Raw genomic sequence first — 16762 nt, 5'->3', positions numbered from 1 at the left:
CTGTTACAATCTTGTTACACTATTCTAAAACTCCATTTTAAAGTCTGCTTTGCCTAAATGTAATAGGGCCACAGACAACTTTGATTGCCCTTTAGATCATACACAACAGCCACATTTTTTTTACTGCTTTTAGTACCAGAACAATGAAGGATATAATACTGTTATATCATTCTGGCTGTTTCTGTTAAGGCCACATCTAATACCAGCAAGCAAACAAGAACTAAGCCATCCACTAAAAAGTGTCACAAAACAACTTAGTAGTTCACTATTGCTCCATCATTCTTCCAAGTTCAACTATGCTTCACTAAGGAATTAGATTTTAATCTTTCCTTTTGCTTTCTTCTTTTCTGGACACACCCAAATGACAAAAAAAGTACTTCCAAGATGCTCATGTAGAATTACATTTAGTTCCTGTATCTCAGGAATCAGAATTATTTTTTCACACTTGAATCAATGACTTGCAATAATCATGTTATATGTTGGAACTGTCCACTGCAACTCAGTGGAGGGATACTCACTTTTCTGCTACATGACAGTCCCATACCATTTTTTGTACCCCTATCTCCTTATATCAGTCAATTAAGGATGTTTTTAAACAGCACTGACATGATCTCTTTACAGAGACTCTTAGCAGGTTGACATTTAGTTCTGTTTAAAGTTTTAACTTATTTAGTTTGCATGCAACAGAAAACAAATGAGAGATTTTAAGAGCAGGAGATAACGATAACAGCCAACCCTGCAGTATTTTACACAATTACAGCTTAAATGAAATATCTGGCTGTTGTAAAGGATCAACTTACAGCTTGTTGAGCACACAGGTCTGTTGCAGTGAATATTGCTTCTTTGTCACATTCCACACTCTGATGGTGCCATCATTCCCACTTGTTGCCAAAAGTCCCTTTTTATTGCACCAAACACATGTCATGACCTACAAACAGCAAAATAACCATGGCAAAACTGGAATTTACAACTTGGGTATGTTTGCTCACTAATATTAAGCAAACACTAACCAGTGAGACAGTGACTGAAACACCCTGTAACAACCAAACTAGACTTATTTTTCTACTTTTACAGCATTATTTACTGCAATTAAGCAGGCTTGATAGGGACACCACACTTCATACAGCCCCATGCTCCACTGGCTGCTATTACATAGTGTCGCAGACATCTTTTATGGAAAATCCTTTCCTTAGGATTTTTCCTCCTGAGAAGCTGAGAGGCCTCAGGAACAAAATGTAAACAATGATTATCTGCTGCTGTGGAATGCAACAGGTGCATCTGTGATTGGCCCATGTTGGATGTTGGCTCAGACAGAGAGCCCAAGCCACAAACCTTTGTTATCATTCTTTGCTATTCTATTCTTAGCTAGCTTTCTGATGAAATCCTTTCTTCTATTCTTTTAGTATAGTTTTAATGCAATATATATCATAATATAGCAAGCCCTCTGAAACATGGAGTCAGATCCTCATCTCCTCCCTCAACCTGAGACCCCTGTGAACACCGTCACAGCACAGAATACTGCACAAATATGTTAACTATTGTGACAGAAAAATTAATGCAAATTAAGATCCAAGGAAATATTCAGTTATTCTGCTGCCTTGATATATCATGACAATATTTTCATGACCCTCTTAACTGAAGCCTCAAAGAAGCTGAACGTTTTTGTGCATCAGAGGTGCAACAACTTTATCTCCAAAAAATTACTTCCTGTGGGAAATCATTTTAGTCAGTGTAATTGTAAAACGATGCTTTGTTCCTTTTCCTGTCCTGTGCCAAAGGGAGCAGGGCAGTGGGTGCAGCGAGGCAGCCACGCTTACCCTGTTCTGGTGAGCCTCGAGCTTGATGAAGGAGCACTTGCGCAGGTCTCCGCCCATGTCGGCGAGGGTCTGCGGCGCGCTCTGGTTGTCGCGGTCGTGCGCGGCCAGCGTGCGCACCAGCTGCTGCGCTGCCCACTGCCGGTGCTGCGACGACAGGCGCGACGACAGGCAGCACGCGGCCAGCGCGTTCGCCAGCTCCAGAGGGCCTACAGCAGAGGGATCATAGCAAGGATGGGCATACAAATGGGCAATTAAACCTGCTTAGACAAAACAGTGAGATGATGCCTACATGAGTGAACGCAGCAACAGCCAGCATTTCCAGAAAGAGATTAACAAGCATCTTAACACAATGTTGTAATCATGTGAACTACAGTAAAAAAAATAGAATTCCAAATAGCCTTGTTCCCATTATATGAAAATGGTTGGTCAAAGAGCAAGCGCTTTCTAAACAGGAAAAGCCTCCACTGACAAAGACCTGCCATTGTCACTGTCCTGTCCTTCCCTCTCTATCCCAGCAGCAGCCTGGAGGGGGCACAGTTGTTTCTTTGTGGCTCCCTGACCTCTCAGAGGACAGCCAGCACAAATTTCTGCCTCAGACACAGGGCAGCACTTGGGTAATGGCAATCAGCTGTTACCCTCCTTGATTTCATCAAAGAGGCATAACCAGGCTCACTATCTCAGCTCTATGGCTTTGAATACACCCAAGTTCAGACTATATTTTGAAGTGATGAAAGATGCAATTACAGAATAAGACCATATTTCAGAATAAGACTATATTTCTAAGTAAAATATCTATCATAAACTGTAACATTACTTTGATCAAAGCAAGTTCTGTCCATTTTTAAAAGCGTATCTATTTATACACTATTCTAGCAAATCTCCCTTACACACAAGTGAAGAACTTAAGATCTAATGATTAATATTTAAAAACAAAGCTGTATGATACCTTTCTTTTCAATTTCAGCTTTATCATAGTTTGGCCTCAGTTTGGCCCCTTTGTCGGCCAACAATGCTACTAGTGCTTGAGTAACCACAAAATTTGGAGATGTGACAAGTTTGTTTTCTTCTGCAATTCCTCTTAAAAAACTTGGTAAAAACTTTCTCTGAATTGGATCATCAACTGTTGTCAAGTTCACACCAGTTGCTGCAGAAATCAAATTCTGAAAAGAAATAATTGATGATAAATAATCAGAACAAACAGAACTGTCAAATTTAGAAACATTTTCAGTTGCATAAATTGCACTTAGTTTTACAGTTTTTCCTTTTATTTTTCTGTTCTCTGCATAGAATTAACTGAATTAAAAAACCAAAACCTTAACAGAAAATCTTACCAACAGAAAAAGTACATTCATTTTCCCCACTTGAAAAGAGTACTCAGCAAAGACACATTCAGCTACTTCATTTTTACCAACAATCAAACATACCCCTGTGCAAAGCCACAAAAAAGGACTCTAAGGAGATCCTCCAAGTGAGAGCAGCTGAGCAGGTAAAAGCACAAGTAATCATAGTAGTCTCAAGTAAGTACTGAAGTCCTACCTGTGTACATAATTGCACCAGCAGCTTTGCAGCACTGGGAGTGTTTGATGCCAAGCAGCCAACTGCAGTGCTCAGGTAGGCAAGGCAAGAGATGGGCTTGCTGGTTTTGCTGTGGATGCCCCTGGATCTCTCCGTGGAGCTGGACACTGTGGATGGGCTCGTGGACAGGCCTGCCCTTCCCGCTGCTGCCAGGCACATCAAACGAACCAGAGTGCGGATGTCTGTCAACCCCAGGGACTCAAGGCCAGCTGCCAGGCTGCAGCTGGAACCACTGTGGAAATGGATATAAAACCCCTTGGATATAAAACTTTTTCTCTTAGCAGTATTATGTAAGTACAGACAGGAGAATTGCTTCCCCAATTAGTTTGAAATTGCATCATTATCAAACAGACCTGGGTAAGTGGTTACAAAAGGAAAGGGGGAAATGATGCCAAAGATGCCACGAACCTGACAGACAGAAGTGACAGTGCTCTCATAACCATTGTTCTTGCCAGGAGCACTTGGGCAGCAGCTGTCACTCTTCTGAGAGCCATGACACGGTCGTGGGGATTTACCAGGGCAGCTGCTTGTTCTCCTAAGGTTATTCTGCCAGAAGAACTTTTTTCTATTGAGCCGTGACAGCCTTGGAAATAATGATGATTTGCATTAGTGTTTAAAAAAACCCAAAACATTATCATATAGTAATAGGCATAGAAGCAAAGTCAGCCTAAGTTACTCATTTTTCAGTATTTCATATGTACAGAACTAAAGTAATAATTACTGAGAGGAAAATACACTCCATAGTTTAATTATTCCTTATTTTCAAAGAGAGAGGAACGCAATCTGACATACTCAATTCCTCAGATTCCCTCTTCCATCAGAGGGGACTATTCTTATGTAACAACTTAAATCCATTCATTGGGTTCTGCAAAACATGTTACTGGCATCTACTGTTTGACTACAGTCACAAGTTTCATTGGCAAAATTCAATCCTCCTGTCAATTCATAATGCCTCACACTCCTCTCTCTACTTTCCCTATAATAAAAGGACAATTCAGAGGCAGTCTCCACTTCCTCATGGTGGCAGGCAGGAAATACTGTCAGGATGTTCCTGCCTTGCCTCTAGAAAAATCCCACTAAGAAGGAGAGGAGGTGGTGATGATTGTTATCATTATTGTTGTGGCTGCTGCTGTTATTATTATCATTTTTTCTTTAAATGAAATGGATTTCAAATGTACCTATTTGCATCAGCGTTTCTTCCATGCTGTTGGTGGCTGTCACCATTGCAACTGAAGCACCCAGAGGGTCACTGTCAGGGAACTGAACGGGTTCGGGTACAATGCGTCGATCATTTAACCCAAGAGGCCCAGCCAACAGTTCAAACTCCTCTTCTCCTGTCAGCTTTTCATCTTCATCCACATCTAACATGTCCCAGTCTTCTAGAATTGGAGAAATAGAATTAGACTTGGTTACAAAAGCTCAAATATTAAATAATTTCAATTAATTAAAAAAAAACCAAAACAGTAGATGGTATGAAATGTGTATTGTAATCTACAGCACAGCAGAATTAAAAACTCAGCTTCTGATGCTGACATAGATATAACAAAGTAAATCAGAAAAACAAAATCCTGTTCTTGGCCCTCTCTATTCAACTCGACCTTTATACTGCACAAATGTTTTATGGAAGATTCTCTGAATTATCAAACTAGCTACTCTTTAAAAGGACAGACATTAGGGGTCATCACATACAAGACAGTTCCAAAACCTAGGGTACAGTGAAAAGTGCAGGTGTTCAGTTATGCTTTAAATCATGGAAACAAGTGTGTATTTCAAAAGACTGAATGGAAAAGACAGATGTTAGAAATTTCTGGTCTCCATGTTCATCAAAAAAGCATGCATTAGCTCATGGGTTATAACTGAACACCCAGGCTTTTGCTTTTCATTCCCAGGGAATTAAAAAAACCCCAAAAACAAAGAAAAACCACTTTAACTGCAATTCAGCAAGACACTTCTTTCACTTGCAGCCATGTACACACAAGTCAGCTTATATTTACTGATCTCTCAGCTCTCTCTCACTCCACACACAATACAATCAGAACACCTTTGATCTTCAGCAGACAGACTTTCCCTAAGTACTGCAGAACTCATTTAGTCTCAAACAGACAAATGTGGTAAATCACAAAGTTGTGATCACAGGGGCTACAGAATGGACCAGAATCACAGAACCAACTGGGAAAAGTTTTCTACACAAATGAGAAATTATCTCTTTAAAGTGAAAGCCACCCTCAGGATGCTCTCAGCTTGGACAAAGGGAAAAAAATAAAGAACAAGACTAATGGCAGACTTTTGGGACACTAACTTACACTAATTAACTTCTCCAACAAAGGCAGCTGAAGAAAGGTATTTGAACATAAGATTTTGTACGTGCAGTTCGGGATGCAATATCTCCTCACAAGACCTTATCAACCCCAAGTTAGGTGTTTGCCCTTTCAGCTGCTTACAGTGGAAAGACAGGGGAAAAAATTCACTGATTTTGTTTTCTGATTTGAACTAAATAAATCCCCAAAACTAAAATACTGTATCTAACTGGAAGAGATTTTAAATTATACCTTCAGGTTTATTTGCATGAATGTAACTCTTAGAAAAAACAATACCCTGTGCAACTTAAAAACATACCTTCATAGACACTGTCTTGTTTACCTATTAGATCAGGTGCCTGGCCTTTGTACCTGTATGAAAAAGTAACAAAGAAAGTTACTGAGTTACATATTTTACAAATATTCATAAAAATTTTAAATTTGGTTCCCTTTTTAGTCTAACTTTACTGTTAGGTCTACATATATTTATGAATGATTCCAGAAAAGCCTAGTAACAGAGAAACAGATAAAATGGTTTCTGAAATTGTGTGTAGAGGGGTGAAGCACTTTGCAGTACTAATGTATGAAAAGTCCATAGAAAAAATACTGGAATTGTCAGACAAAATTGATTAAGAGCTTTCAAAAGTCAATAAGAAGGAGGCAACATGCCAAGAAATTATTCCTTGTTCTTAACTTAGAAACCATAACTATCAAAGCAACCTTTTTTTTCTAAATATGCATTTGTCACAGAGAATTATTTTAAGTATCAGAAAATCCTGCTAGGCATTCTCTCTTAAATCAAATCCCTAAAATGCCGATGGCTCGTAACCATGCTTAGTTTCCTTTCCTTATCCACTGTCTCCTATTTCTGTACCTTTCAGAGGCTGATATTTTAGATTTGCTCTTGAGGGCCAGGTATTTCTCTCTGCAGATTCCACAAAGGAGGTAGTAGGGGTTGCCACTGCCACACTCCCCGCCGAACCAGCCATCCACGTAGGAGCCGTTGCTGCGGTAGCCCTGGCGGTTGGCACTGCGCCCGCAGCCAGGGTGGTTCCTCTTCATGTGCTGGTTGAAGCTGACCACGCTGGATTCACACAGCTCACAAACCACCACCTCTTCTCTATCTTCAGATTCACACACGTGCTGCACAGCAAGGTTTTCACATGTTATGTTGGACAGAAGAAGTGTCTGTGCCTTAGATATAAAACATGCCAATATCCTTAGGTGGGTGTCCCTGCACATTTCTGTCACTGAGTGATATTTATATGGTTGACTTGTACAAAAGTAAAGCAGAAACCTACAATTTATGACATAATGAAGACCATCTCAGAAAAGGAAAAACATTTGAAAGTAAAGCTTCAGAGGAGCTAATTTCCTATTTCATGTTAAATTGACTCAAGAATTCTTGACAGTGTAACTTTTCATTTGTAACGCTGTCACATTCAACACTGTCTGTATCTGGTTCTCCTCAGAACTTGTCTGAAACTAGAGCTAAAAATTAAAAGAATCCTTTTTTGCTTTCAGACAACCAGATTTTACATTTACTGGGCAACAAAAATTACCATTTGTGTCAGCAAATATCAAGGTTTTATCTCAATGTGAAGTCCATTTTTCATAATTACACTTCTGTCCTAAGTCAGTAATTTCACTTAGATGTTTCAGTGACACAAACACTCTGAAAAATTCAATATGCATCATGCAACTTGCTTCCATATCAAAGCTAGGTAGCATCATAACTAGGAGATGAAAAGCTGAGTCTTATGGGTTGATTGTCTAATCTGACAGGGATAATCCAAAGATTATCAAAGTGCTGTTATTATCTTTGTTTTCCACCTCAACAGTTTATTTAGTGCTCTACAGAAAAATTCATTGAGGACTGTCACCACATCCTTCTCAGAGAATGGACTACATGACACAAGAAAAACTGACTGAAGTGCAAATTATATTGCTAGAGATTAGATACTATTAGCAGTAGCAGCAGAAGAAACATTTATTACTGTCCTTGTTATCTCACACAACTAAACCATTTAGGAACACTTATTTGATTTCTAATTGGTATTATCAGAATAACTATATGAGTTCTGCTCTCATCTTTCAGGGGAGGGAGAAGAAAACTACACATGGAAATGCAGAGCAAGAAACACAAGAAATCACTATTCTTAACCTAGAGATGATACTGCAGAATACAAGATGATTTTAAGCACTGCTGGCACTTAGTAAGATACTTTCAAAGAGGCTCTAAACATACACATGTTGCTTTAAACTTGAAAATATAAGCATGCAAAAAGCAGTAAGTTAAAGCAGCCCCTGCTGCAGTCACACACACCCAGGTAGGCCAATCCAGTACCTCTGGGATCCACATTCCCAGAATATCATTATCACTAGCCAGGTCTTGCCCAAACATAGCTTCCATTGCTTCATCATCAAGGTCGATCTCCAACTCCTCATCCAAGTTGAAGTCATACAGTGCCCCTGGATCTTGCTGCAAGGAGATCCCTTCCCTGCGGCTCTGGTTCCTGTGGGCCTGCACTGAGCGGTACAATCCCGCTCAAGGTGGGAAGAGAGAGAAAAAGGAAAGCAGGACTTTTATTTTCCACGGCAGAGAGCTGGCTGTACTTTCAATTTCTTTTTTGTTTTAACTCTTCTGCTGAACAATCTTAAATATACATTGTTTTAACTCTTCTGCTGAACATAAAACTCTTAACTATACATTGGCACACATATGAGAAGGAGTTGTCTAAATGTCCTGCAAAGTCCCAGTCCCCTTCCTATTCATTTCCTGGATAAGCAAAGCCCTTGGAATTCTTTCAGTCCCTTACCAGCACGTGCCAGCAGCGTTCGGGCAGCTAAATCAAATTTGTGCCTCCGTGTGACAGCTGACCGACTTCGAGAGGGAGGGCCACTCGCTGCAGCTGCATTATCCACATGATCCAGATTATCAGGGCTACAGGAATATGGAATTTACAGGTCAATTAAACCAAGTTTTAAACAACCACACACAGTAACTAAGTCATATATACTAGCAATTTTTCCTTTCTTTAATGGAAGGGAAAAAAAGGAATTCAAGAATCTTCAGATTCAATGAGCACGTGTATACGGTTTTGACTGTAAGAGTTACTTCAAACAAATCAGATGCAGCGAAGTCAACACCTACTTGATCTTCCAGAGGGCCTAAGCACAGCAGAAATTTTGAGAGACTATACTACATTCTATACTAGGTTAATTAGTAGCTTGAATAGTTAATTAATCAGCTTGAATTAGTTTCTCTCCTCTTTTGAGGAAATAAAATCATCTCTATTGTTGCTGGCTGAGTCAATTCACCTTTGACATGTGAATTTGGCTAAACATGACTTTAATGGAATTTTGCTTTAATACTTGGTCTTTTAGCTAAAATACAACTATACTATCAGCCCTCATTTTTTTTTTTTTCATTCTTTGCTTTTTTTGCTGTGAAGAAAACATGTTCTGTTACAATCGTCCCCAGTTCTGCAAGCAAACAGTACAGGAAAACAAACGCACCATGTACACCTAATTTAATTGCATCTTTGCTTCTGCTCATGCTGTAACAAAATTCAAAAGCTGCATTACAAAGTAACTCTCTGTCAGCAACAATGAATTTGTGAGATTTCCAGTTTTAGGAAACAGATTACAAGAAATGACAAGAAAATTCTTCTACCTCTCACTAAAGCCTTCCTCCAATTCAGGGGCATCAGCAGAAGGGATATCCCCTGGAGACTGCAAATAGCAATGATCCCCAGACTTCCCACTGCTGCCAGAGACGACTGCTCCGTGCCGTGACTCTGCAGTCCCCTCTGACTGAGGCTCTTCATCATCCTCATTTCCAGGGTGCTCAATCATCCACATGGCCAGCACTGTGATGTTCTGTGCATCTGCTTCTCCTCTGGCACCTGGAAGCAGGAAAACCACACTTTGGAACTGTATTTTACCACTGATGGTTACAAAAAAAGCAATCTGTTTTTTCACAGAAATGGTTATAAAACTTAAAAATTAAGTATTCTACTGGAAAACAAGTGTTTCATGTGTATCCATTCTTTCAGTTAAACTGATATTATAGCTATAGATTACCTGTAGCTTCCATAGCTTTTGCAATCTGCCTGAGGGAGAACCCCATTTCCAGCAAGGGAACAGCAATGGCAGGAGGAGGGGGGGATGTTGAAAGTCGGCTGCTTGGATCAGACAAAGCTTAAAAGACAGAAAATGATACTGTAAATCACCTAAATCTTTCTCTAGTGTTACTTTATTACATCTTACTTTGATATATCAGCTTGAACTAAGGAAATAATTACTCCCAACTTTTCTCTCAATTACTTTCCACAAAATAAGATACTTTCTGTAACAAAACCAGATGGAGTTTATTCTTCTTTGTAACACAGATTATGTTCACTGACTCAGTTTGATCAAGTAGGATACTGATGATATGCAAAAGACTATTTAAGCAATTTCTATTGTTTTCATTTTGAACTGTATCAAATTATCTATTTGATCCATATTAAGGTAGCCAGATAAAGTTATCCTTGTCCAAATCAGAGATTCCCAAGTGGTGAGATCATTATACATTCATCTTAAGGTACAGAAAAAGACCTCAGCTGAACTCAGAATATGTCTGAAAACCTCTTGGTGGATGATGGCTGTGATCCTGTGCAGAGTCATTCAAGGGACTCTGAAGAGGTCAGTTACTGCCCCAAACCCACAGTTTCTTTCTGACTTGCCATAAAAGTAATGTCTAATCAGTGAAGACAAAAATGCACTAACAAACAAACACTGTTGTAAAGACACTATCACAACTAGAAGCAAGTCATCTCATCATTAAATCAAAAGGAAAAAAAAGAGAGACATGAAACTGGGGGGATCAGTTGCTATGCAACACATGAACCACTAAAGACCCCAATTAATAGCACAGATATAAGGGCAAGAATAAAAAGTACTGGTGAATATATTATAAAATACATCAATTCTTGTTTTCTGTGTGGTATGTGATCTAACAAAAGCTAGAAAATTACTGCATATAACAGCAGCACATAGCCAAGTCAACAAGCCCAAATCAGATGAACATTTTGAAGCAGTTACCAATTATACCTCTTTATTGCTTTTTAATCCAATCCACAGCTTTTAAAAACTCATTTTGTCTGCTTGATAAAGCCCACAGCTATATGATCTATAACCTTTTCCCTAAGATAGTGACGAAACGGTTTTCAACAATGCTTAGCATGTTTGTTTGCCTTAGGAAGAACCTCTGTGGGGTTTGCATCTCTTAGAACATGGCCCCTGAGCTCCCATTTCTGCTCCACTGACAAGTTTACCTGTGCGATTGGCAGGCCTTGCAGACTGGGAGTCTGGAGAGGTCAAACTCTGTCTCCTTCCAACTTCATCTGAAGGAGATGTTGGTAAAGAAGATATTGGAGGAGTCTGAGCACGTCGTGCTGGAAGTACAGTTGTAGTAGGATAACTGGAGAACATTTGCCTTGAAAAAAGAACAATATACATTTATGTTGAACAGAACTGTGTTGAAAAAGGTCTGACACAAGAAGTACATCCAATTGGAGTGCACTTGGCAAATCCCACTTGATGCAATTGAATTGAGTAAGGGTAAGACACAACACATACTTTGAGGAAACAGCTCATTCCTACCAACTTTACCTCTACACTCAAGTTCTAAGCATGACATTAAAAAAAACCCTCAGAGACCAGGAGGTCTCCTAGGAGATTAAATATAAACACTTTTTCCATTTCCCTGGTTTGTTCAGAACTCAGGCTGACTAATAAATTAAGGCTGACTTAGTAAGGTTAAGTATTTGATGTTCACTGTCATAGTATGAAGACATTGTTCTGGCTTTTATCAAAAGATGCCTGCAAAACTTCTATGAATTAATAAATTTAGAAACGTATTCTATGCAAGGTAAAGCAGATCTCCTTCAACAGTGCAAACTGCCTCTGCAAATTCAGTAGCTTATCTTCCATTTCAGTATGTCAGGGTAAGCTGAAAGAACATCTTAGCTTTTTACACAATGTTACCTACCAAGACCTATTCTGGTCTGAGAATCAAGTGTTCACTAAGAATGAGTTTCAGAGATTTGTAATTTAAACTATACCAAATAATCACGAGAACTGAAGAACAACTTAAGGAGAACATTTTCTCCTTTTTAAAGAATTCAGATATTACATTTATAAACAGTGTATAGCAAAGGCTTAACAGCTTTCTAATAAAAAACACATGCCCTGCAAGGCAAAGTAACATTTAAACAGTGACCCTCTGCAGGGGCAATTCTTGGCAGCATTTTTAAGGGCTTAGTCAGCTGAAGCCATATATTCTACCTAAACCATGCAACTGGTTCCCTACACCCACAGAATAATACATGCTAAAAGGATTTTTTACCTCAGCAGACTGAGAGGCATAACACCAGGTGATTCTGATGCTGGAACTGTTTCTGTATCAGTCACTGGAGTAGTAGCAGTGGTGGTATCCTCCAGAGAGCTGCTCATGAAAGATGTTGTGCTAGAAGCAGAAGGGCTGGTTGTAACTGGTGTTTGGGCTTGCTGAGATTGATCACCTTCTTCTACTTGTTGCTCCACTTCTGCAACAGAAAAATAAGGATGTTACAGCAACATTAATTGTGCAGATCAAAGCAGTAGACATGGCTAAACTTTCAAAAGTAACTATTGTTATTTAGAATTCATCCTAGAAAAAGAAAGGGGTGTGCAGATTCTGCCACTAACTCATGGACTTGAGTAAAGAAATCAGTCCAGGAGCTCTTGCTGTTCTCACAGGGATACAAGGTAAATAGCAAACAAACCATTTACTTATGCGAAAGTTTATAATATTCAGATTTATGGTTGCAACAGCCTGGATTGTTCTCAAAACAGACAAAAGAGGAAGAGGTCTTAGATAAAAGTACAGCTGATTAACTATAAACCTATTTTTAACTCAGCTGTGCAAGTAGCATTTTTAAGGGGTTTTTATTGTTGGCTTAGAAGAATTGCAAAGCCTTCTGACAAGTATACAGAGCATTGATCACTTTTAGAAATGTTAAAGACATTAAAAACTTATTTCTGATTGCTGTGCATTCATTTTTATTAAGATAAGGAATTAGGAAAAAGGCCAAAGAAATCAGTGTTATATCTATAAATGAAGTTCTGTAAAATTTCTGTGTCCGATTAAGATTCCCCCAAAGTACAACCATTACAAATCGACAAGACTATGTTAACTGTGTTATCATTGTTACTATTCATTTCAATCTCATTTTGAAAATGTACCTTGTTTAAGTCTGCCACCAAACTGGTCCTCCAGCAGCCCGTGAACCACCAGTTTGTAGATCATGGCCTGTGCCCGCTCCAGGTCCGCCAGCCCCAGCGCTCTCTTGATGGGCGAGCGCATGACGGCGCGTTTCACCATGTGCCGCATCAGGAACTGCAGCGCCGCGCGCAGCTCCACGTCCTCGTGCACCACCGGCGACCCCGCGCAGTCAGAGTTGTGCCCGTTCTCTGCCAGCACTTTGGGGATTAACAGCAGCTCAGCATACTTACTACAACTAAGAAGAACACTAAGTGACTTCATAGCACCAAGATAAAGGTAAGACAGCTGTACAGCTCGGATTTCTGACTGCACTATATCATGACTTCGTGGGGTGTGCTCGTGATTCTTTTTTCTTCCTTCAGCAGGTTGGTGTTGGGATTCCATACCTAGTGTTGATGGTTCTAGAGAAAAGGAAACAATTTCATTTTCCGACTTAGAGGTTGTAGCACCGTGTCCTTTGTTATCATCAGCACTTTGGCCTAATCGTGTATCTGATCCAATGTCACCCTCCATTTTCTGGTCCATTTCCCCTTTATCTTCAGATTCATGTCTGTGTTTTTTCTCATGTCTCTTGGCGCTTTGCTTTCCGGTATCTTCATGAATGCCAGTCAGATAGGTAAGGTCCAATAACACAGTAGCTGTCAGCCCACGAAATCTTGCAACATCAAAAGGCAGTGGCTCACAGGGCTCCAGATTATACAACGGAGTATCACTAGGCGACCAAAAAGTTGGGAAGCTTTAATAAAGATCAGAATGACACAGGAAAAAGCAAGTGAGGGAGAGACAGAAGGAAAGTTCAGGAAGTAATGTAGGCAAATAAGATGCAAAATATATTTAATAAAACAAACCAATTCTAAAAATTAAATGCAAACGGGAAAATGAGGTTATGATCAGAAAACAGGGAGATATGGTTTCAAAGCAAATGCAACAAAGCATACACAGGTTTTCAATAACAAGCACTGAAACCCAGAAGCCCCACAGAAGCTATCCATTCTGTGCTAACATGGGCTCTGGATATATTACTTATCAGAAATATGTAACAGACTTTTATTAAGAAAAACTATCTGAAGGTAAATATTATCATCATACCTGAATCTTAACAGGTATAAAAGCTTATGAAGAAAACTTTTAAACAGTAAGGAAAAGCTTTGATTGACCTCAGCTATTCATCACCATGAGCACACTACTGAGAGCCCAGGACAATTCTGTCTCTGTGTGTCAGGACAGACCACCCAGTGAGGACAATGACCTTTGAAAAACACAGGTCAGAAAACCTAACAGACACATTTATCTACCTGACCATCTATATTCAGGGATATTTTCTGGTACTATTTAGGACTGTTACACTTGACTAATTTTCACCTGAAGCGGGACAAAAATTCACCAGCCTGTATTTTCATACACCTTGTATTTTCCCCTACATCCAGCATATAAATGACTTTTAAATCTTCCTTTTATTATCCCTAAAAGTTTTCCAATCTTACATTGTAAACTTCTACCTAAAAATGAAAGCAAGCTTTAGCCTGTTTTTAATTAAAAAGGTGAAAAATGAACCTAATTAAATTCTTTATCAAAAGCTTGCTTATGATCAAGTGCTATTCCACATTACTCAAATAAAACTTTGAATTATTTTAACGGCTACACCGCCACATGGGCATATTTGAAAGAATTTATACCTGGAACTAAATTAACTGTACTTTGGTGTAGTCAAAGGGACCACAGTCTTTGCAAAGACAAAACAGACATAATGTTGCAACAGCCAGAAAAGCGAAGTTATTAAAACTTCGGTTATTTCAGAATGTAATTGTAATCAGCAGGGAAAAGAAAAATAAAAAGTCACTGCTTAATTTCTTCAAAAGACTTCTTCAGCTATAGGCAGGGGTTCAACAAACTAAGTTAATCAAATCTTTTCCACACAAAAACACAGGTAATTCTTGTGAAAGCACCAAGAAGCTCAGAGAAGCTTCATTTCAGCTTCCTTCCAGGTGCTTTCCCTTTCAAGGCTTGTCTGGAAGATGGGTGGGAAAAGGAGCATCTCCTTCCAGCCTTGAACACTTGAAGGCAGGTGGGAGAATGAGTGAACACTACCTCAAGGCAGCACTAATTTCAATATCACTGAAGTCTACACTTGAAGTAATTGATCAGCATGACTCTAATATAAAGGATAGGTTTCTTCTGAGGATTTCCAACCACAAACCACTACCACTAGAGAGCAGAAAATGTAGGAAATGGGCATACCTGATTGTAATCTCTGCTTCATCCCACTGGACCTTGGCAGAGGTACTGCCCTCCTTCACCACTCCCAGCAGGGTGGCATGACGGCCCGTTTGCTTGTGCACACATCGACCTCCAACTCTGAGCCCAGCATCCACTCCTCCAATCACTGCCAGGACAGGCCACACCTCCACACAGAGCATCTTCAGCTGCAGCTCTGACAGCTCTGCCAGGCCATGGCGGCTGTGCTTGCTTTTCTCCTCCTCTTTGTTTTCTTTCTCCTCTCTCACCTCGTTCTCTTCTCGGCTTTGAACAGAACGACTTTTCTTCAGTTTCTGACCTGCTTCCTTAAGACATGTTTTGATTTTGTTCAGTCTTTCCATCATTTTTTTATTGATGCAGTGTGTCCAGCGGTCTGTGCGATGCAGGATTCGAATGAGCTGGATCGTGGCTTCTGCCAGCACTGCAGCAACAGGACTGCAGATGGGATCACCAGGCAGCAAATCTCTTGGTGTCCCACGCATCTGCATATCACAGATCTTCACCTGTTCAAAGAGAACAGTTTACAAATTATCTTCTCAACATACCTCAATAAGCTCTTCTTAAAAATACTGGAGTGGCCTGGAATAGAAATAATTACTAGCACTGTCTTTTTTCCCTCAGAATCCCTAGGAAATCCACCTTAACAGTGAGTAAAACCTCCATCCTTCAGACTCAAGGATGCTGAGTATTTCATGGTTTCTCACACAAGACTATCTAGAAATCCTAATACTACACTCTCCTTGGTTTCTGGGGAATAGAATATTTTGTGTAGAACGTGAAGCCTTTAAATCTATTCTAAATACTAAAATACATTTTAAATTTACAATAGATTACAATAACTGAAGCACTCTGTATTAGCAACACTGTTTTGGTTAGTAATGGAAAGCAGAACCACACAGGCTGCTCTGATGAATACTGACTCTATACCAGTCGAAACCAGTAAACCTCCACAGATGAACATTTCAGTTACCTTCTCTCCTGGGTTACTGCTATAGAACATAACACAAGGGTATAACTCAGCTGCATCCACATCTTCAAAAGCTAGTTTTGGCTCCTAGGGAAGAAGCAAAAGAAAAACCCCTCAATCTTAGAACACCCTAACAAGCAAAAATATGAAACTTGAGAAAGTTATGTTTGTATTATAAATCTTCTAAGTACTGAAACTGCCAAATGTTTTAACTCTCATGCTTGTTCATGCCACATGACCTTTGCAAGAAAACCCACCAAAAAAGTAATTATGTTAAATACCTCTCCATTTTTACCAAAGGAAATAGTTCTTGCTTCCATATCTAACACACATGTAATGAAATCTCCTTGGGTAAAGCTTGACAGAGTCAAAGTCTGCTCTCCATTGTGGTACAGGTTGCCACTGTAGGCTCTGTAGAGCCACATATCTGAGGTAGTGCGATGGTTGAAGTCATGCACGGGCCAGCGAGACACTCCCACACAAGTGCCTTCATTGCCTCTGTTCTCCTTCACGATGTAGAACTAACGGGCAAAACAAA

General features: G+C 39.6%; 1 protein-coding gene across 6 annotated transcripts in view; it reads right to left on the bottom strand.

Annotated features, from left to right (window-relative positions):
• Nucleotides 1-16762, bottom strand: part of HERC1 (HECT and RLD domain containing E3 ubiquitin protein ligase family member 1) — an 80777-nt gene that overhangs the window by 18135 nt on the left and 45880 nt on the right. For 2 of the 6 annotated variants that reach the window (XM_058033056.1, XM_058033057.1), the window contains exons 35-52: nt 16506-16745; nt 16228-16311; nt 15240-15760; nt 12962-13737; nt 12084-12282; nt 11011-11171; nt 9776-9892; nt 9366-9597; nt 8509-8633; nt 8016-8236; nt 6564-6832; nt 6009-6061; nt 4571-4771; nt 3801-3975; nt 3354-3624; nt 2764-2977; nt 1818-2074; nt 801-928 (exon numbers count right to left, since the gene is read on the bottom strand). In XM_058033056.1, coding sequence (XP_057889039.1) covers nt 801-928; nt 1818-2074; nt 2764-2977; nt 3354-3624; nt 3801-3975; nt 4571-4771; nt 6009-6061; nt 6564-6832; nt 8016-8236; nt 8509-8633; nt 9366-9597; nt 9776-9892; nt 11011-11171; nt 12084-12282; nt 12962-13737; nt 15240-15760; nt 16228-16311; nt 16506-16745 — 4244 coding nt within the window. The remainder of the gene's footprint in view (nt 1-800; nt 929-1817; nt 2075-2763; nt 2978-3353; nt 3625-3800; nt 3976-4570; nt 4772-6008; nt 6062-6563; nt 6833-8015; nt 8237-8508; nt 8634-9365; nt 9598-9775; nt 9893-11010; nt 11172-12083; nt 12283-12961; nt 13738-15239; nt 15761-16227; nt 16312-16505; nt 16746-16762) is intronic. The other 4 variants (XM_058033062.1, XM_058033058.1, XM_058033059.1 and 1 more) reach the window with 4 other exon arrangements.

Source organism: Melospiza georgiana, chromosome 13, assembly GCF_028018845.1.
Source record: "Melospiza georgiana isolate bMelGeo1 chromosome 13, bMelGeo1.pri, whole genome shotgun sequence".
Lineage (NCBI taxonomy): Eukaryota > Metazoa > Chordata > Aves > Passeriformes > Passerellidae > Melospiza > Melospiza georgiana.
Note: the sequence above shows the minus strand (reverse complement) of the source record. Positions and strands in the feature narration are given on the sequence as shown.